Source organism: Leopardus geoffroyi, chromosome C3 (assembly GCF_018350155.1).
Source record: "Leopardus geoffroyi isolate Oge1 chromosome C3, O.geoffroyi_Oge1_pat1.0, whole genome shotgun sequence".
NCBI lineage: Eukaryota > Metazoa > Chordata > Mammalia > Carnivora > Felidae > Leopardus > Leopardus geoffroyi.
The window spans coordinates 86,775,214-86,796,528 of NC_059338.1; the positions used below are offsets into that span (position 1 = coordinate 86,775,214).

General features: G+C 47.9%; 1 protein-coding gene across 1 annotated transcript in view; it reads right to left on the reverse strand.

Annotated features, from left to right (window-relative positions):
* The window catches only part of FER1L6 (fer-1 like family member 6), a 155,406-nt gene that overhangs the window by 42,194 nt on the left and 91,897 nt on the right, over positions 1-21,315 (reverse strand). Inside the window, exons 21-26 of the mRNA XM_045453740.1 lie at positions 19,260-19,394; positions 16,032-16,181; positions 6,173-6,283; positions 5,749-5,910; positions 3,913-4,093; positions 1,118-1,344 (exon numbers count right to left, since the gene is read on the reverse strand). Of these exons, the coding sequence (XP_045309696.1) occupies positions 1,118-1,344; positions 3,913-4,093; positions 5,749-5,910; positions 6,173-6,283; positions 16,032-16,181; positions 19,260-19,394 (966 nt within the window). The remainder of the gene's footprint in view (positions 1-1,117; positions 1,345-3,912; positions 4,094-5,748; positions 5,911-6,172; positions 6,284-16,031; positions 16,182-19,259; positions 19,395-21,315) is intronic.

Below are 21,315 nucleotides of genomic sequence, written 5' to 3' on the forward strand. Positions count from 1 at the left end.
ATACTCATCATCTGTTTGCTCTCAGACATCTCTTGAGTACCTTCAATGTGCCAGGCACTTTATCGAGTACAGGAGGCACAAGGATTTTTTAAAAAATTATCTGTGACCTGGCAGGGCCCACACTTTTATGGTGGCAACGCACACTTAAACTGGGGATTCCAACATAAAGTGGCAGGTGCAATGCTGGTGGGGTACAGAGAACCCCTTGAGGTGCCCTGGAGGGTCACAATGAACATAGGTAAGATAGGAACAGCCTGAGCAAATATCCATGAATCTGTCTTACTCTGCTTTTCATTTCAGCCTTTACCATTTGCTGGGCAGGCAATCCCTCAGCTTTCTTAAAACTGCCTCCTTCTTGGGGATCCTGGGTGACTTAGTTAAGTGTCTGACGTTAGCTCAGGTCATGATCTCAAGGTTCATGGGTCTGAGCCCCGCATCAGGCTCTGTGCTGACAGCTCAGAGCCTGGAGCCTGCTTTGGATTCTGTGTCTCCCTCTCTCTCTGAGTCCCTCCCTTACTCACACTCTGTCTCTCTCTCTCAAAAATTAAATAAATGTTAAAAACTTAAAAAAAAAAAAAAAAAAAACACTGCCTTCTTCATTTGGTTGATGCACCCGGATTTTGCACTCAAACTTAGGACTTAGAAAGATTCATCACATTCTTGTTTTATGGCTCTTTGTGTATTTCTTAATCTTGCTTTCCAGAAACTCAGCTGAGGATGAGGAGTCTCATTTCTCTTTAGATTCCAGAGACTTTAGCTTTTTTTTTTTTCTGGTCTTCCTTGTCCTTGTACAAGGTAGGTTCTAAATATTTGCGGAATAGGCCTAGATAAGGAAGGAAACTATTGTCTTTCCATGCTAATGAATTGAGAGCAGTTTCTGTTCAATTAAATATGACTGCCACAGTTGACTAGCACTTGAATTTCATATACACTGACTTCTCTGACTCTACAGCAATGCTGTGAAGTAGGTATCAGTATACTCATTTTGCGGATGAGGAAACTGAGGCTCAGAAACACGAAGTTACTTGCTCCTGGTCACACAGCTGGCAGGTGGGAGGATTCGTATCAAGCCTCTGGTGCAAAGCCTTGTAAATACGAGGAGGGGTTATATTCTGACCTTAGCTTTGCCATCTTTTGGTGGCTCCTCGTCTGCAGGTTTGGGTTCAGGCTCAAGCATAGGAGATGAGTCAGGGATGTCAACCATGCTGGTTGGTTGAATCTGGGCAGAGTCAGGTACCACGGTGGGAGGAGGCTCAACGTCCACATAGATCTGATCTGTTGGCGGCTCCTGGGAGGAGCTGAGGGATCCAGAGGTCTCAGCGGCTACTAGCGAATCTGAAGCAGCTGAAATGGAAATACATCAGGTCAGGAAACTGGGCTACTAAACAGGGTGGCCATTTCAGAGACCCATTCCTGGGAATCAAACAGATCTAGATTCAAATATGGCAAGTTTGTAACATCTCTGAATCTCATTTTCCTTATTTATAAAATGGCAGTAAAACAAAAAACAAAAAACAAAAAAAACCAACCCGGGGCACCTAGGTGGCTCAGTCAGTTAAGCATCTGACTTCGGCTCAGGTCATGATCTCACGGGTTTGTGAGTTCAAGTCCCGCATCAGGCTCTGTGCTAACAACGCAGAGCCTGGAGCCTGCTTCCGATTCTGTGCTTCCCTCTCTCTCTGCCCCTCCCCTACTCTCACTCTGTCTCTCTCTCTCTCTCTCTCTTTCTCTCTCTCTCTCTCAAAAATAAATAAAAATGAAAAAGAAAAGATGAAAAAAAACCCCAACCCATCTCACTGGGGGATAAGTGAGATCATGATGTAAGGCATCAGGAATCAATTATGGCTACACTTACTATTGATCCTTTAGACTAATTTTAAATAACTGTGGTCATAAGGAAAATACATATCAAGGTTTAGGACACAGACCCTCTGTACGGATTGTTTTTTCCCAGTGCCAGTTAACTCCAAGAAACTTTGGATGCTCCAGAGGTCTGTGAACTCCTAACTGCAAGCTTGACTCTGGGCACATGAGAACATGTGCTTGTCAAGACATAGGGGTAGGTTCCTGGACTTTGTGAGATTTTTAACTGGACTGTCAATCCAATACAAAAGTCATAACACTGTCCTTTCTTGCCAAGGGTCCTCTTGTCTCCATTTTGTGCCGTAGAATCCAGTACTTAGAAATATTTCCCAGCTGGGATCCTCCATGGCTGTGTGGCCTTCAGAGTTTCTCTTCCCCAGTTGCTAACTTTTCAATGCAGATGCAATTCCACAAACACTTAATGGGCATCTACTCTGTGCTGGGCACAGAGTTGGAAAGATCAGTGGGACAGAATAGAAAGCTCAAAAATAGACCAGGGATGTATGGCTACTTGATTCATGAAAAAGCTGACGGCACAAAACAATGGGGAAAGCCAGGATACTCTTGGGGGTGGGGTGGGGGGATGATGTTCCTATGGAGGGAAATGTAGCAGGATCCCTATCTTAAACCATACACAAACACAAATAACTGAAGATCTAATGTGAAAGTTAAAAACATAACACTAATAGAAGAAAATACAAAACAACATTTTTGTGACCAAGAATTAAGAAAGCGTTTTCTAACAAAATTCTGAAAGAGCAAGACATAAAGTTAAAAATTCAGACGGATAGGATTACATTCAAATTAAGAATTTCTGTTCAAAGATGGAGACCACAGGCAGGTTAGCAGTTATCAGACTAGGAGAAGATATAATCTACAGGATATTAACATCTAGAATATACAAAACAATCAAATGTTTTTTAAAATACATAAAACATGAGTCAGGGATGTGAGTACGCAAGTCACAGGAGGGAGATCAAGACGGCAAAAGCATGTGAAGAGATGTGTAAAATTCAGTAGTAATCAGAGACAATCAGGCTAAAATCAAAATGAGATACTACTTTATACCCAGCAGAGGGGCAAAAACCAAACCAAACCAAAACAAAAACTCAGAAATTTGGGTAACGGCAGGTGGTATTGGGGAAGAAGAAAATGGTACTCCAGATGCAGAATGGTAGCTATGTAGACTGGTGTCGACTGGTGTAGACCAGCACAGCTCTCTAGAGCGCCCTCTAGTAGTACTTGGTGGAATTACATCTGCACATTCCCTGTGAGTCTGTAATCTCACTCCTGGATGTATATTCCAAAGAAAATCCCCCGCAGGCTCCTCCCTTGGGCAGCACTCACTATTCACAACAGCATCATTTGTGGAAGTTGGGAGGTGGAGGTAGCCTAGGGGTCCAATCTCAGGGGAAAGGAAAAGCAGTGTGGGGTAGATCAGCAGGTGGGGGAAACAAGCTAATGTACACACAGCAACATGAATAGGTTTTAAAGCACAGCTTTGAGCAAAAAGAGTACGAAACCAAATGAAGATTATAGCATCATATTACATACGTCGATTAAGTGGACTGGAATTTTACAAAGAGGGGCAGTGTGGGGCCTGTGGTGGGCAGGGGGTTGGGAGAAGGGATGTGGAATAAGGCACAGGGGGGCAGTGGTATGAAACAGAGAAACAGAAGCTTGGACCAGACCAATGATGACTGCACAGCATGAACAGAGAAGTGCAGTTAACTCAACTCTGCCCCTGAGATCCAAAATGGAACAAATCAAAGTAACAGCAAGCAAAGAAAAATGTCAGGGAGCAGAGGCGGGAGGGAGCTGGAGTAATGTTCGTGGAAGCCCTCTTAGAGGAGCTGACCCTGGTGTCATTCTTAGAGTCGGAATCTGGCAGCTAAAGTTGCTGAGGGCACTGTGGGAGCAAAGTCTTCAGAAAGCTCCGCTTGACTTGACCGTGGGGTATCCTCTTCGTGCGGGGTCCCATAGCAGAACCCTGCAGGCACTACGGCTTTGGAGTCTAAAGCTCCAGAAAATCTAGAAGGCACTTCCTACCTTGCTCAGCTTGGGTTCCGTCCACCTGTGAGGTGAGGGCCAGGGGCTCCTTGGATTTACACAAAAACTGCTTCAAGCAGTTGATGGTGTAGGTGCCCACCAGGGTGCTCCTCCCAAAAGCCCTCCAGTCCACCACGCAGATGCTGAGGGGCGGGTGCAGAAGTTCATTCTCAGGCAGCTCCTGGGAGGAGAGGCCAGGGTGAAGTGGGAACACTGCTTGGGCTGAGCCCAGCGGCTGGTACCCTGCTGACCTGTTTAGGGACCGAACCAAAGCAAGCCAGGCACCCATCTTCCCTCTGTCCCTGCCTTGTCATTCTGTCCCCCTAGGTCACCCCTGCAGCTAGTCAGAAGTCTAGATGGGGCGCCTGGGTGGCGCAGTCGGTTAAGCGTCCAACTTCAGCCAGGTCACGATCTCGCGGTCCGTGAGTTCGAGCCCCGCGTCGGGCTCTGGGCTGATGGCTCAGAGCCTGGAGCCTGTTTCCGATTCTGTGTCTCCCTCTCTCTCTGCCCCTCCCCCGTTCATGCTCTGTCTCTCCCCATCTCAAAAAAAATAAATAAAACATTAAAAAAAAAAAATTTAAAAAAAAAAAAAAAAAAAAAAAAGAAGTCTAGAGCATTGCCTTCCAAGCCAGGGAATCATTACCCATAATAAGAGGGATGTGGCACTAACAAGTCATTCCAGGTGTAAATTACAAAATTCACAGGCTGCCAAACTATGGCAATAGTTTTCAAGCCTGTTTGGTCATTATTTACCAGCGGAACTCTCAACTCAGATGAACACTGACCCAGGCCCAAGAAAACAGACAGAAGTGGATGCATGACAAATGGAGCTGAGGGTGATGGGCCAGCACCCTCCCTCTTGTGTCCCCCCCGGGGGTCCGAGAGGCCTGACAGTGAAAGGTTTGTGAACACCGTGCACATTCCCCAAATCCAGTCTCCACTAATTTAGAAGATGCATCCGTTGGAGCTGACTGGGTCGCACAAAGCAAACCTTCACAGTTAGTTCCAAATCAGAGCCCAAAAATGTGTGTTGAAATATTGACATAGGGGCGCCTGGGTGGCGCAGTCGGTTAAGCGTCCGACTTCAGCCAGGTCACGATCTCGCACTCCGTGAGTTCGAGCCCCGCGTCGGGCTCTGGGCTGATGGCTCAGAGCCTGGAGCCTGTTTCCGATTCTGTGTCTCCCTCTCTCTCTGCCCCTCCCCCGTTCATGCTCTGTCTCTCTCTGTCCCAAAAATAAATAAACGTTGAAAAAAAAAAAAAAAGAAATATTGACATAAACAGAAGCGCAGGGGTCAGAAAACGTCACTTTAGAAACAGAAGTTTGCATGTAAGCCACTGATACGCTACGTACAAATGATTTTTTAAAAATCCAACCGCTAAAATAAGTCTCATTAAGGAAGCTTCTAGGCCAGTGGTTCGCCAACTTTAGCACGCATCAGAATCACCTGGAGAACTCGTTAAGCCAGGGGGCTCTGGGCTGCAGCCCCCCGCAGTTTTGATTCAGCAGTACTGGGGCGGGGCCTGGGAATCTGCATTTCTAACAAGTTCCCAAGGGATGCTGATGCTGAGGAATTGGGGGCCACACTCTGGGAACCACCGTCACCTGCCTTGATCTACCAAACCTTTAAAAACAAAACAACACAGCAGCAGTAATAAAAGTCTGTCTCATCCCATCCTGAGAGTCCCGCTTTTCACTAAATTAGACCATTGTGCCTCGTAGGTAGTGGACACCCCCAAACTGCAAAGCATCTCCCCAAGCCAAGCCAGTGAAGGAGCGGGGGTTCCCTCTGTGGAAATGAAGGAAACGAGCGGGCAGGAGAAGGGGAGGCTGTACCACTTCGAAAGCGTCTGCCTGGATGCTGAAGTTCGGGTTGTTCTTGTAGCTCTGGATCACACAGGACTTGACTCCCCGGCCTCCACATTCGATGAGGACCTGAGGGCGATCCACCGAGAGCAGCTGCACCTTCTTCATTTCTCGGACTCCCCAGAAGAGAACCTGGCGGGAGGACCCACAGAGCTGTCACTCGGGGACCCAGGGAGGAGCCAGCTCGCGGCACCGGCCTGTGGGAAGTCAGACCCGCTGCCCCAGGAACTACGGTATGTTCTGGGACAGGCTGGGCAGCTCCCTGAAGGCCCTGTCCCATCATCCACGCCTCATTTCCACCCCGCACTCCCCTCAGACAATGCAGGCGTGTAGACCAACGCACCCCTGCCCTCCTTAGCCCCAAAGAACGAGTCAGTCTCCCCCTGCACCATACCTCCACTCGGTGTTTACTCAGCACTGGCCGAATGCTGGCAGGAACTGGGTAGATGTGGGTGACATCTGGCGGGTCCACGGGAGGAAGTCCTTGCAGCCCGGATGACGGGACCTACCACACAGAGCAAGGGCTGGTCAGAAGGTCGGGGAGAGGCAAGGAAGACCAGCCGCTACGCCACTGCCTCACCCACACAACACTCACTCGGCAAAAGTAGCGATTCCAGGGTCAAGTAGCGACCAGACAGGGCATTTTACCACACTTGATTATTTATTCATTAACCACTGTGTATTCATCGATACCTTCACCAGGGTGACCAACATTTAGTGAGCACTTACGACGTGCCACAAAGTTAACAGGCTTAGCATTCGATAAGCCCACAATATAGAGGAGGTCCCCACAAGAGGATGGCATGTCACCGAATGACAGGGGTTGGGGGCGGAAAAGGGCTCTGATCCGGTTCTGAGCTCTGAGACTTAAGCACACCCCCACAACGCACTACTGCAAAAGAGATGCACAGTTAGCCAAGGAGAGACTACGTCTTCATCAGTGAAACAGAAATGAAGTCTTCTGAAGACAGACCTCCAGGAGGGAAAGGTGCCATTTGGTATGCACTTGGCCATACAGAAACCACAGGAGGGGGGCCCGTGACTGGCTGAGTTGACTGAGTGTCCAACTCTTGGTTTCCGCTCAGGTCACGATCTCACAGTTCGTGAGTTCAAACCCCACGTCAGGCTCTGCGCTGATAGTGTGGAGCCTACTTGGGATTCTCTGACTCCCTCTCTCTCTCTGCTCCTTCCCACGCGCACTCTGTGTCTCCCTCAAAATAAATACATAAACTTTAAAAAAAGGAAACTGCAGGAAGGATGATTGCTGTGTGTCACTGAAATCTCACACAAAGGGCTTGGAAAGTCTCCTGTGAGCATGCCACACTGCCCTTAAGACCTGGCCTAATGTCTACATCTTCCCCAAATCCGTCCCTGATTTGACCCCGGTCTCTGTGGCCATTCTCCTACCTACCCTTCAGTCCTTGGAATACAGTGTGTCTTCGGTGGAAGCTTAGTGCCGAAAGCAGTGGACTGAGCCTGGACACCAGGCCCTGCAGTGTGACCCTGTGTGAGTCCCTTCCCTTCTCTGGGCCTCAGATATCAGGCCAGATGACCCTTCAAGCCCCCTGAGGGTCAGATGCACGGGGCATGTTTATCTGACCTGGTCAAGAGGAAGCCTCTGTTTACTTCATTTCATCTCTAAGCTCTTGGAGCAGAACTCCACATCCAGTGGGTTCCTGATAAATGTTTATTGGCTGACTGACACGTTAGCTCCATATGCTTGGAAAAGCTTAACTGTTCATCAAAACCTGCAAAGCACAACGTCTCACCATTTCTTCACAGACATAGTCCAGTTGGCAACGGCAGATGCGGTTGAGGTAATTATAAGAAAGCTCTGACAAAGATGACAGAAGACACCGTGGAGGACAAACAGGCCGAGGACAATGAAGCTGCGGAACCAGACGACATAAAGGTGCTGGAGGCCACAAGGACGCGCGCCCAGTACTGCCCGGCCGTGAGCAACTCAGCCTGCAAAACCTGGCCTCCCCGAGAGAGCTAACTGCTCCTCTAGCTGTGGGGGGAAAGCCCCAAAACAGCTGTGGTGGTGGCATCGATGGGGCCCCTGGCTGGGCTTTTGTAAAAGTACCACATGTTTCCTCATCCGGGGCCCCTGGAAAATGTCCTGAAGAAGGTCTGTCCCACGGTGCCTGACAGATGCCCTTGAGCTCAACATGGACCTTGAAGGGCTCCACACTGTGGTGTAGACTGAATGACTCTGCTCCCAGCCAAGATTAGACATTTTCACAGGGAAATGGGTCAGCTGCTGGCTTATAATTGGGCCCAGAGGAAGAGAAAGAATCGTTACGGGGCACTTGGGTGGCTCAGTAGGTCAAGCGTCTGACTCTCAGTTTCAGCTGAGGTCGTGATCTAGCAGTTTGTGAGTTCGAGCCTTGCACTGGGATTGGGATTGGGATTCTCTCTCTGCTCGTCCCCTGTTCACACACACACACTCTCTCTCAAAATAAATAAATAAACTTAAAAAAAGGAAAAGAACCCTTACGAAGGCAAGATGTAAGCATCGGAGGTGGGTTGAATAGGCTGGTCCCAAAGCTGATATCCCAGCTCTAATTTCCCAGTGGAGACAAAATCTCAGGACCTCAAAGGAGGTCCAGATGCAGGGCCAGGACAAAGACCTAGGCTAGCAAAATTTAGGGAGGTGCCACTCTCAGGGCCCTAGTCCCAGCCCTGCTCATCAGTGACTGAAAAGTCACTGCTGCTCAGAAGCCCTTCTGCATCCTCCGGGTCCCTCAGCCCATCATTTATACTTGCATTAGCCCTCTCCTTTGGTGCCGTGGGCAGTACAGTCTAGACCTCCATTGCTTGCTAGCTGTGTGAACTTGGCAAAGTTGCTCAGGGTCTCTGAGTTCCGTCATCTTTGTGAAGCGAAGCTCATGATATCTAATTCGTGGGTTGCTGTGAAGAACGTCGGGGACAGCACGCAGGGCATTTAGCACACTCAGGCACATGCAAGTTCCCTAGAAGCGAGCATCAACCGGAAACGGCAAAGGCAGAAGCTCAAATGCACACCACCTTACTCTTCAGCTGGATTCAGGCGATCTAGGATTCCTAGTGCCCCAAACGACCTCAAAAGCAAATTTCAGTCCTTGTGCGAGGAAAACAATATCGTCCTAGGCTCCAATTTTCTCTACATATTTTTATTTTATTTTATTTTTCAACGTTTATTTATTTTTGGGACAGAGAGAGACAGAGCATGAACGGGGGAGGGGCAGAGAGAGAGGGAGACACAGAATCGGAAACAGGCTCCAGGCTCTGAGCCATCAGCCCAGAGCCCGACGCGGGGCTCGAACTCACGGACCGCGAGATCGTGACCTGGCTGAAGTCGGACGCTTAACCGACTGCGCCACCCAGGCGCCCCTCTACATATTTTTGTGAGCAAGTGAAACATGTTTGAAAATATTGCATCGAGAGTCTCCTATGAGAGAAACATTAGTGTTGGCTTCCATGTGTGATGTGGAGATGACTCTCATCCATTCTACTGCCAATTCATCAGTCAATCCTGTGGACTGCACAGAATCCTCTTTTTTCATGGCTACACTTTTTAAAAACTATTTTTAATTTTTTTTAATGTTTATTCATTTCTCGAGAGAGAGAAAGAGACAGAGCATGAGTGGGGGAGAGGTAGAGAGAGGGAGACACAGAACCCGAAGCAGGCTCCAGGCTCTGAGCTGTCAGCACAGAGCCTGACAGGGGGCTTGAACCCACGAACACAAAATCATGACCTGGGCCGAAGCTGGACACTAGCCGGCTGAGCCACCCAGGTGCCCCTCGTGGCTACACTCTTGATCCAAGTTCTTCAGTCCTCCAGTATGGATTACCTGAAGAGCCTCCCAGTCGCCCTCCTTGTTTCCCCTGGGCCCCTTCAACATATACTCAATCCAGCATCCATAGTTTTCAACATAAGTCAGATGCTCAAAATCCTCTCTTGGCTCCCCATCTTTTATGGAATAAAAGCCAAACTCCTTACAGCACTCCATGTGATCTTCCTCCTCTGACTTCGTCTACACTCCACTGCAGCCACACTGATGCCCTTGCTGGGCCTTGAAGATGCCAGGCGTACTCAGGCTTCAGGGGCTGGCATTTGCTGTTCCCTCTGCATCTAACGCTCTTTGCCCATACACCTGCATGGCCTACTCACCATGACCTTCCAGGTCTTGACTTAAATACCACTTTCTCAGTGAGGCTTCCCTGGAATGTTGACCCTGCCCTCTTCCCCAACACACATTCCACTCTACATCTCACAGTGCATTACCTTCTCTTCTTAGCATTTATCACACTGTTGTTACCTTATAATTTACATAGTATCCTCTATTATCTCTCCCTCACTAGAATATATGTCCCATGAGGGCGGGAGTTTTCTGTTTTATTCACTGATGCATTTTTTTTAATGTTTATTTATTTTTGAGAGAGAGAGAGGGCGTGCGTGAGCATGAGTGGGGGGCGGGCAGAGAGTGAGGGAGAGAGGGAATCCCAAGCAGGCTTCACGCTGTCCGCACAGAGCCCAACACAGGCTCCACCTCATGAACCGTGAGATCATGACCTGGGCCGAAATAAAGAGCCAGACACTAAACTGACTGAGCCACCCAGGTACCCCTATTCTTAAGAACATGCCTGACGCATAACGAACACTCAATAACATGTGTTTGCATGAATGAATGATTGAAATAGTCCTGCCCTCAAAACACTTACAGATTAGTGGACATAAGCCTGTAAACAATTGGCCTTACCATGGCCTGAATTTTAAAAAGAGGCAATGTGCTGTAGGATGGTAGAAAACATTTGATTTGACTGAGGTGAGGATGGGGAGAGCTTCCCGGAGGAGGCGTCTCTTGTTCTGAACTTTGGTGATGACCATTACCTTAAATGGAAAAGCGCAGTGCAGAAGCCGGTGTGGGTGGAGGGAAGACCTTTCTGGATGGGCTAACAGCAGGGCCACAAACAGAGGAACGCACCTGTGAGGTGAGGCCAGGGAACTCGGAGTGGCCCGGCGTCAAGAGGCCATAGATATGCAGAGTTACATGAAGAAGTGTGAAGACAAGTTTTGGGAGAGTTTGAATGCCAAGCTACAGAGATCTGACATTCTCCTATTCTCCTTCCTTTCCATGAGATATGAACTTATCACACACACACACACACACACACACACACACACACACACACACACAGAGTTTCATAGTCACAACATTTAGAAACGTTTGGATCTTCTGAGTGTTTACCATGGTAATAGGTATTCCAAATATTCCAAATCCCCAAGAGGGATATAATATGAAGCATTTCCCTAAGTGTCTCCTTACTGTGTGTAGAGGGACTGTATTTGGTATTCCACAAAACAGACTTTAAGAAATGTTTCTGGAGGTAAGAAGCAGGGAGCCACTGATGATTTCTGAAGACAACAGTAAAATGGCTTAACTTGTCTTCTGGAAGGAATGTGGAGGATGAAATGAACAAGAAAGGGGTAAGAAGCTAGAAGACCAGGAAAGAGGCCAATGCCACGTTCCTGATGAGGAATATGGCAGCAGGGAAGATGGAAACCATTCGAGGACGGGCTTGGCCTGGCTAAGGGTGCGCACACAAAGGGAAGAATGAAGGCGGAGTCTGAGTTTTCCAGGCAGAGAACAGTGGTGAACAGTGGGGTCAATGAGCCAGCACTGGACGGACAGACAGGGGGCTGCGGGCTTGGGTAGGGGAAGGAAATGGAAACACTTAATTCAGTCTGGACACGGAAGAGCCAGGTTACCAAATCCTTCTGAGACAGGGAAGTGTTTCGGTAATGGAGGTGGAGAGGCTGAAGCTAACCACCCACAGATGAAAACTGAGAGCAGCTGGTGACAAATGAAGGCGTTTTCCAGCTCTTCCTTCTCAGCACGTACCGGATCCACATACTAAGACAGTCGTACTGATCAAATTACCTTTTGAACAAGCAATGAAATGAGAAGCCCTAATGAAACCTTAATGAATTGTATCTCCCAGGCTGCTCACCTCTGACAATTACTGCAGCTGTCAGGAAGCAGCAGGATCTTCCCAGGCACCCTCAGCAGTGGAGGGAGGGAAGGGGAAGGGGGTAGACCCTCATCTTTGAGTGGGGACCCTCAACATGAAGAGAGGGAGGGAGGGAGGGGAAGGGGGCCCTCATCTTTGAGGAGGGACCCCAAGCATGAAGGGAGGGAGGAAGGAAGGGGGAGGGGGGCCCTCAGCATGAAGGGAAGGAAGGGGGTAGGGGGGAAACCCCCATCTTTGAATGGGGACCCTCAGCATGAAGGGCGGTAGGAAGGGATGAAGGGAGAGGGGGGCCCTCATCTTTGAGGGGGGACCTTCATCATGAAGGGAAGGGGGGAGGAAGGTGGGGAGTGGGCCCTCAGTATAAAGGGAGGGAGGGAGGAAGGGGGAAGGGGGGTCCTCAGCATGGAGGAAGGGAAGGAGGAAGGGGGAAGGGGGGCCCTCAGCATGAAGGGAAGGGGGGAGGAAGGTGGGAAGTTGGGCCCTCAGCATGAAGGGAGGGAGGGAGGAACAGGGAAGGGGGACCCTCAGCATGAAGGGAGAGAAGGAAGGAGGGGGAAGGGGCCCCTCATCTTTGAGGGGGGACCTTCAGCATGAAGGGAAGGGGGGAGGAAGGTGGGGAGTGGACCCTCAGCATGAAGGGAGGGAGGGAGGGAGGAAGGGTGAGGGGGGCCCTCAGCTTGGAGGGAGGGAGGGAGGGAGGACCATGAAACCCAGGGTGCCAAGCCCTCAGGGGGCCTGTAGGGATCAGTCACCCAGCCCTTCACTGAGGGACTAGGGGACTCAGTCTCAGAGCTCGTTGGGCAGCTTCCTGTCCTGAAAAGAGCAGCTGACTGAATCCCAGTCCGTTAACCCTGAGCCTCAGCCTCCTGATGTATAAAACGGGAGTCTTGCGCTAGACCTGGTTTTCCCAAGCCGGCCATTCCTCTACCGCTTTTATCACCTGTACTTTCATCCAGTGAACATTTTTGTTAGGCATATTTTGTTCTTAAAAAGGGAACTTTCTGATGCTAAGTAAAAAAGTACCACTTGCTGTAAATGAAAAGCAACTTCAAAGATAAAACCAATGAAAACAAAACAGGTTATTGGAATATGTCCCGTGAAACATCTCTTATACTTTCTTTCCTCTATATTTGGACTGGTGTCCCAAGAAGCAGACTTTGGGAAATGTTCCTATTGGTAACGTCGATCTTTTTTTTTTTTTTTAATTTTTTTTTTCAACGTTTTTATTTATTTTTGGGACAGAGAGAGACGGAGCATGAACGGGGGAGGGGCAGAGAGAGAGGGAGACACAGAATCGGAAACAGGCTCCAGGCTCTGAGCCATCAGCCCAGAGCCTGACGCGGGGCTCGAACTCATGGACCGCGAGATCGTGACCTGGCTGAAGTCGGACGCTTAACCGACTGTGCCACCCAGGCGCCCCACGTCGATCTTTTTTAAAGCTCTGAGCCTGAAGCCTGTGCTCTTTCTTAAAAAGGAAGGTTGCAAGTGAAGAGAGAGATCTTCTAGATGGACAGGCATCAAACTGGAATTTCTGCTGGAAGTAGATACAAGGATCAAAACTCCATTTGCCATGATATGGATGGACCTTGAGGGCATCAGGCTAAGTGAGATAAGTCAACAGAGAAAGACAAATGCTGTATGGTTTCACTTTCATGTGGAATCTAACAAAGCTGAACTCCCAGAAACAGCATGTAGGCTGGTGGTTGTCACGGACAGGGGGTGGGAGACGGGGTGGGGGAAATTGGGAGCTGCTGGTTGGAGGGTACAAACTTCCAATTATAAGATGAATAAGTTCTGGGCATCCAGTGCACAGCATGGTGATTACAGTTAACTTGGATACTTGAAAGTTGCTAAGACACACACGAAAAGGTAATTATGTGAGGTTCGATAGCTATGTGAGATGGATTTGATAACTAACTTCCATCGTGGTCATCATTTCATAATATGTGCTATATGAAATAATCATGTTGTACACCTTACACGTATACAACGTTACATGTCAACTATATCTCAGTAAACCTGGGGGTGAGGGGGACGGCAAAACTCCCTCCATACTGATTTGACAGTATTATCATGCTCTACCTGCTTTCAACCTAAAATCAGTCGTTGAAAGCCTACAATTGCCAGGACTTTCACTTGAGGAAAGATGGGACCAGCTGGTTTCGAAGGTCATTTTCAGTTCTAACAGCAAATGTTTCTGTGTAACACGCATCCATCTGGTGGGAGCTGGTTTTATTAGAATCTCTCTTGGTTTGTCATCCTGGAATCCTAGAACCTATGACTTGTAAGACAAACATGTTTCTAGTCCTCACTCCTACCTTCCGAGGCTGCAGCCATTGTAGAGCTGGAGCCAATGCCTGAATTCCTACTACTCTGTCCTCCTAGGGTTCACTTAGCTTCAGTTCCCCCGACAGAGAGCTCACTCTTTCTCTAAGGCAACCATTCTATCCTTAAAAAGTGCTTCTCTGGGGTATGTGAGGGGCTCAGTTGGTTGAGCATCTGACTCTTGATTTCTGCTCAGGTCAGGATCCCAGGGTCATGGGATTGAGCCCCACAATGGGCTCAGTGCTGAGCATGGAGCCTGCTTAGGATTCTCTCTCCTTCTCTCTCTCCCTCTCTCCCCCTCTCTTTCTCTCTCCCTAAAAAAAAAAATGGAAAAAAATTAAAAATTCTGCCTTAACTGAAGCAAAAACCAGACCACAAAGTGGGGTGATTCTTTGAACTCACCCCTGTAGCCATACTCAAGCCCCAGCTGCAGGTGCGGGCACTTTGGATTTGAATGCAAGGGTGCCTAGCCTCTCGGCTATCCCTGCTCCATCATGCTTTCCAGGCTCCCCAGAAATCAGGGGGATCAATCAGTATACCTAGATTCTAGGCCCTGGCCTGCCGTGTTGAGCAAGTTGTTACCTCTCTACCCAGCTCAGTTTCTTCCCCTGAAATAAGCAGGTGGGACTAGACATTTTGCTTTAATATTACATGACATATTACTACTACTAATAAAATACGTGGTTTTAGTTGAGTGTTTATTCCATGCCAGGCACTTTCAGGACACTGATCATCATCCTCATTTTGCAAGTGAAACTGAGAGATTAAGTAGCTTACCCAAGGTCACGTACTACAATGAGATCCACACCCATGGGATCCGACTCTCTTACCCTTCCTTCTCCCTTATCTCTCTGTGTTAGGAGTGCTGGCCTTCTAGGTTCTCTACCAAGTGAACTTTTTAAAATGGGATTTCTGAAAAATAGGCTTACCTATAGAGGAACTGGTCTGACCCAAAGGGATAGTGCCACCTGCTTCGGTGAATGCAATGGTCTCTAAAACAGCCCCCCGGGCCCCATCACTTCCTCTCCAGGTCTTCTCCATGTCCCATTTGGTTTTCCACTGGACAGTCAGACCTGAGAGTCTCAGCTTCCCGCCCCAGTATCCTGCCTCTACTTTCTGGAAAAGGCTTCTGAGGCACATATTCATAAATTCCCCTATGCCTTAGTGGGACTGATTAAGAGCTCCCTGTCCTCAGGAAACTATGTGATGCAGTGTAAGGAGCAAAAGGCTTGAAAGGTCTCAGTTCAGGCGCTGCTGGGTGGCTCAGTCAGTGAAGCATCTGACTCTTGATTTCAGCTCAGGTCATGATCTCAGGGTTGTGAGATTGAGCCCCATGTCAGACTCTGCACTAAGCGTGGAGCCTGCTTGGGATTCTCTCTCCCTCTCTCTCTGCCTGCCTCTCTCTCTCTCTTTCTCTCTTAAAAAAAAAGGTCTCATTTCAGGTCTTAGCTGAATGATGAAGTAGGGCAAACAATTGCACTAATTCTCGGTTTACAATGTGGAAAATGGGAATCCTAACACCTATCTCAAAAGGCTTGAGGGAGGTCTATGTGATGAAAGTTACATGAGGCACTGAACATCCCACGTGGTAAGTGCCCACGAGTTTGCTCCCTTCCTCCCTCATATCCTCCCACGGTCTGTATGAACTCCAGGATTTGCATATAGGGCTGCTCAAGCATTGCTGGCCAGACCCAGAAGGAGTTTTCATCCTGGGACTCTGACCTATACAGCACAAGGGCTCTAGAAATAGCCTGTGTCACCTGAATTGTTGAGTGGTGGCTCCCAGATCCTGAGAAGGAGACCCCTCTAGACACAGGACAGCAGAGAGTGGCCAAGCACAGCTTCATAGAAATGCTCTGGCCGGGAAGACGAGGTAGATGTCTGGGGCCAATGACCTCTGGTTCACTTACCTGCAGCAGTTCAAATACAGCAAGGAGGTCCCCTCCAGAGAGGCTCCCACAAAAGATAGGGTGATAGCACAGCCTGGGTGGCTCATAGTCCTCGTCAGCTAGCTTCACAACAGGAGCAGCCACTGTGGCCCCCAAATATTCTGGCTTCCCCTAAGGCAGAAAGAAAAGAAAGGAATTTGTCCCCGATGGTTAGCTACCTGGTTCTGACCTGCATCAGTGCACTTTAAAAAATAATCTTGACAAAGCCGTCAGCCTCAGTGTCTCCCTCTTGCTACTATCTCACTCTCTTCTTCTGCCAAATGCCTCTTACCCCTTACCAAGGCGTGGGGGTCAGGAAATTCCATGTGGGCTCCCAGGGAAAACTTCTGGGCCCAAGGCTGTTACGGGTTCTCTCTTCTCAGCATATAGAGCTCAGTGGAAGAAAGTTAAAATGATCATCTAGGGTAGACTTGAAAGGGAAAAGAAGAAATAAGGTGGCAGCAAGCATTCCCAAAGCTCTCCAGGGCAGGACACCATCGTGGTCAGGAACGTGAGCTTTGAAGTCCAGGCACACCTGAGTCTGTGTTCCCAAATCTGCTACTTTCCAGCTCTATGGCCTTGGGCCATTTAGTCAACTTTTTTGAGCCTCATGCCTTAAAAGGAATTAAAAATACTACTTGTTAATGGGGCCATGAGGTTTGACTTAATGATGTAGGTGCTTTGCACAGTGCCTGGTATACATCGAGCGCTCAATACATGGTAAGATGATGACTATGGCCATGATGATGATGATGATGATAATGATGAAGGTCAGTATATTCAGGTGATAGAGCAGTTCTGCTCTATTTTTCTTGGTAATAAAAGAGTCCACTAAGATAGTTTTGTATGTATGTATATATACGGACCGCAAGTTTCTTTAAGAACTACGAGCACCAAAAAAAACACAAAAAACAAAGAACAAAACAAAACGAAAAAACACTATGAGATAGCACCATCTCCTATCTCTTCCCATACCTGCTCCCAAGAACCTGGGGCTGGCTTCCCCCAGGAGCAGCATGGGGCTGGAGGTTGGGGCTGCTTCCCCATTTATCTCAGGAATGGCTGGAATGTAAACTCCATGTGGCGGCATTGCCCATGTTACATACTGCTGTGACCCCCAGCACAGGGCAGGCACTCGTTACCTATTTATTGAGTGAAAGCTGTTGGATTAATGACTTCCAAAGTACAAGGCCAGCGCCCACATTCTCTTCTGGCTGAGGCTGGGTTTAGCAGCTGCCCTGCTCCACTGCCTTTGGACTCATAAACCAGCACCTGCATTCCCGGCTGTAGAGAGAGCCTTGGCTGAGGCGGAAATGGTGTTTAGTTTAAACTAATGATTATTTGATGATTTTGTGATTATTTTTGACTTTAAAACAAACAAAGCTGCCTGCTGGTGTCCACAGGTGGGGTCAGAACTGTCCCTCGTGGACAGTTCATGGTGGAGCTATGGCATGACACAGGTCAAGACACAAGCGGTCTGCTGTCGAACTGTTTTGTCATGATCCTAGCTGGGAATAATTAAGTACAACTGCCCTGGAAACAAAGGAGCAAAGCCAAACCCAAGAAACTAATTTGCCAAATATAAACGCATTGCTTAGAGAGGCAGCAGGCCCTAATGAGGGCACAAGCCACTGGAGAGTGAGAGAAAGCTCTAGATTGGAGCCACATTCTGGCAGAGTCAGAATGTAATCATCTGATCATCACCATAGGGCTGGGGGCTCGGCGTAGCTGCAGGTGTAAACAGAACCTTCTAGGCACCTACATGTATCTCTCCAGAAAGAAGGGGCAAAGTTTTCATATCTTTTTTCTCTCCTACTTTTCCTTTTCATTTCAATGTGAGAATGTAGGCTTGTGTTTCTACGAAGGGACTGGCTTGGGTGGGGCTCAGGAAGGTAATTGTAGAACGGGGCTCTGGAAGAGGTCTGAAAAGCAAAGGGAAATCCATGTAGCCACACGGGTTGGTTTAAGAGTTTGCAAAGATGCTTGATTATTGTTCCTGGTTTTCAAATAAAAAGTAGTTAGGAATGGAACCATGTCGTTAGCAACAAAATTTAAAAGGTATTTATCTTGTGACTATCTCCACAGAAAATTTATACTATATGCACAACAGTGGAACTCATACTCCCTAAATATATACAATTGACAGCTCCAATTTATAGCTGGAGGAACAGGGTACAGAGAGAGTGATTCTGGAAAAGCAGAATATGTGTGTCTGAAGGGATACAGCTACAGATACTCCCACATCTGCAAGAAAGTTTGGACACAGGAGGCTAGGTTCAAGTTCTGACTCTAGCTCCAGCTACCTGTGACCTTGAACAAGGCCTCTGACCTTCCTGGGTCTCTGTTTCCTTCTCCAGGAAGCAAGATGGGGTTCGTGCTCTCCGAAATCCCCGCTCACCTTCTATAATTCTCCCATCCTAATCTCTTCTGACCTTGAATCAAGGTCAGAGCTGCCAGCATGCTCGAGGACGGGAGGGGGCTTTAGGAAGGCTTCTTGGAACGACTGTTGTACTTAATATATTGTGCTTCTGCAACTTCCCAAGGAGGTAAAGACATCAAAGAAAATAAATAAGCCTTTGCCTTTAGATTTTTTAATTTAAAAAAGAAGAAAAAGTGATAAAATAAAGAAGTTTTGTCATAGTAATTTAAAAAAAAATCCTCCAGTAAGCTTTTGAATCTACTCAGTGGAGAACACAGACATCTTTGGAGAGGAAGAAGTCTGGTTAACATCGTAACGGAAATGGGATAGGGATGAATGTGTTGTTGCAGGGCTTGGAAGCAAAACCAAGAGAAAGATGACCCAGCTACAAAGGCTGACTTGGTGACAATACCCACCCAGGTCCCCCCAGCCAAGCAAGGTCAGTAAGCACCTCTGGTTTTCAAGATGCCTGGACATTTTCACTCAGCGTTTCTATTGAGTAGCAATAGGACACCTGGGGGCTGGGTACACGTGCAGGTGACTCTATACGAGTATCTTATTCCTGAAGAAGCGTGTGTCCACTAAAGTTTTGTGACCCGGATCCTATTCTACTTGCAAACTAATGGGAAACCTGAGTGAAAAGCCCTTTAGCACAGCAAATGATCGTCACCAACATTCCTGGTTCTGTAAATCATCATTTTCCCAGAATGGCCTCCGGGCACCTCTAGAGCCCTGAGTCGTCGCAGGTTGGTTAGATAAAGTGCCCAGTCGGCACTGCCCGGGACACTCACCACCGCGTCGCTGTCATACAGCTCCACCACCACCAAAGGCGGGGATTCCGCCAGCTCCTTCTGGTCTCCGTGCAGCACCAAGTCATTGAACAGCAGCATCTGGTTCCAGGTTGGGGAGAGGGTTTGGGAAATGACCTGGAAGGTGGGGCCAAAAGAAAAGCAAAAGCTCACTCGATAGGGTTGTAGGGGGCGAGGTGCATTCCTTCAACAGTTACTTGTGGAGGGCAAAGAGAACCTCGTCATCCTCGCTCAGTCCTTTAACATCCAAGTGATGACACAAACCGACGTACTACCACTGGGTACTAGATGTTAGGGGATGCAGATTCCCTGCCCCAGAGAGCTTACAGAAGTTCATGAGTACAGCCCCTGCAATGATTAACACCTTATTTGCATACATAACTTCAACTCAATCCTCCCAGTAGCGCTGTGCTGGCGACACCAGCTCCCCTGTGTTGAGTACTGGGTACCAACTGTTGCACTTAACATGCACAGCCTCGTTCAAACTTCACAACTGTCCTGGGAGGTGGATACAGTTACCTACTCACATTTTACAGATCAGGAAACCAAGGCTCACTTGTCTGGAGCCAGGAAGTGGCAGAACTGGGATTCGACCCGACTCATCTGGTACCAAAGCCCAGGCTGCTAGCCTCATCCACCCTCACCAAGTAGATGCTAATATTATCTCTGTTTTATGGGAGGGCAAATTGAGGATGAAGGAGATCTAGTGATGCTTCACTTACGAGCAAATAAAATTTTGTCCTCAAATACTCAAAGTGGGGGTTAATGCTAACATTCCTTGCATGGAATTGTACTGTTTTGTGGACATTTGCATTGAACGAACCAGCGTCTTCGAAATAACCTTCACCATTTTGCATGACATCTTTTTTTCTAAGGTGGCAAACTGTGACATTGGTAATTGGCTGTGTCCATCATACGGATGGAGATACCAAAGGACAGAGGACAACAGTCTGCATTATTGGTTGGGAACTGTGAGTGCCTCACCCAAAAGTGGTTCACAGCCCCCCATGCCAGGCCATTCATCTGCTACCCCCAGAGGGGTGTCATTGGTCTTGTATCCTCTACTCTAGTTACATGGATACTTGTACACCTGCCAGTATCACAGAGCCGAAGACCAGGGCTGTCTGCAGTATGGGTAGATTCTGCATCTGGGCAGAAACTAGGCTGTTAATGTGTGAGGCTAGTCTTGGAACATTTCCCCCTTTCCCAGGATGTGCAGACAAACGGGTCATTTCACAGGTGAACACAGCACAATGGCTGCTGGGTCCTGGGGAATTTCCACACCCCCTCTGAACTACACCCTTACTTCTCACTGCGCATGCCAGGCGGGCCAGAGAGAGAGATCTAGCCCCAGCTAACTTCCTGGACTCCAAAGAATAAATCTGTCATCTCAGACTTTTACATCAGGAGTCATCTCTAGCCAAGACATTAAACCATTGGCACTGTGGTCAGGAGAGAATTGTTTATTCGTCTTCTTTATGTGAGTCATAAAAATATGCATTCCACAATTTCCTTCCTCGCTCGCTTTTTGCGTCTATGCCTCAGACATAGTGATGTTTTTGACATAACATCTCAGAGAAAACCTTAACTTTTTGGACAGGAGAAAAACGGCTTTGTCTAACCTATGAACAGGAGTTATATAGTTGCGATGCAAGGTTATCCTGTATGGCTATCTGACATCACAAAGAAACCTGGGTTTTTATGTTGCTTTTAAAAATAGAAATGCAAACTCTTTCGCAGTACGGATACAAAAATGTAATACCAAAGCAATTTATGATCCTCACAGCATCTTTCCTGTAGAAATATTTTGACAGCTTCCTTGGCACTTGAGGCTATAAATACCACCTGATAAGATTACAGAGGCCAGCATTCATTCATTCAACATGTATCTATTAATACATTCAACATACAATGTGCTAGGCACAGTACTGGGCACCAATATGGCATCCTGCATATAACAGGTGCTCAAGAGCTCTTCGCATGAATAAATGCATGGATATTGGCCTCTCCTCAGAGTTGTTCCCATGAGTACAAGGAC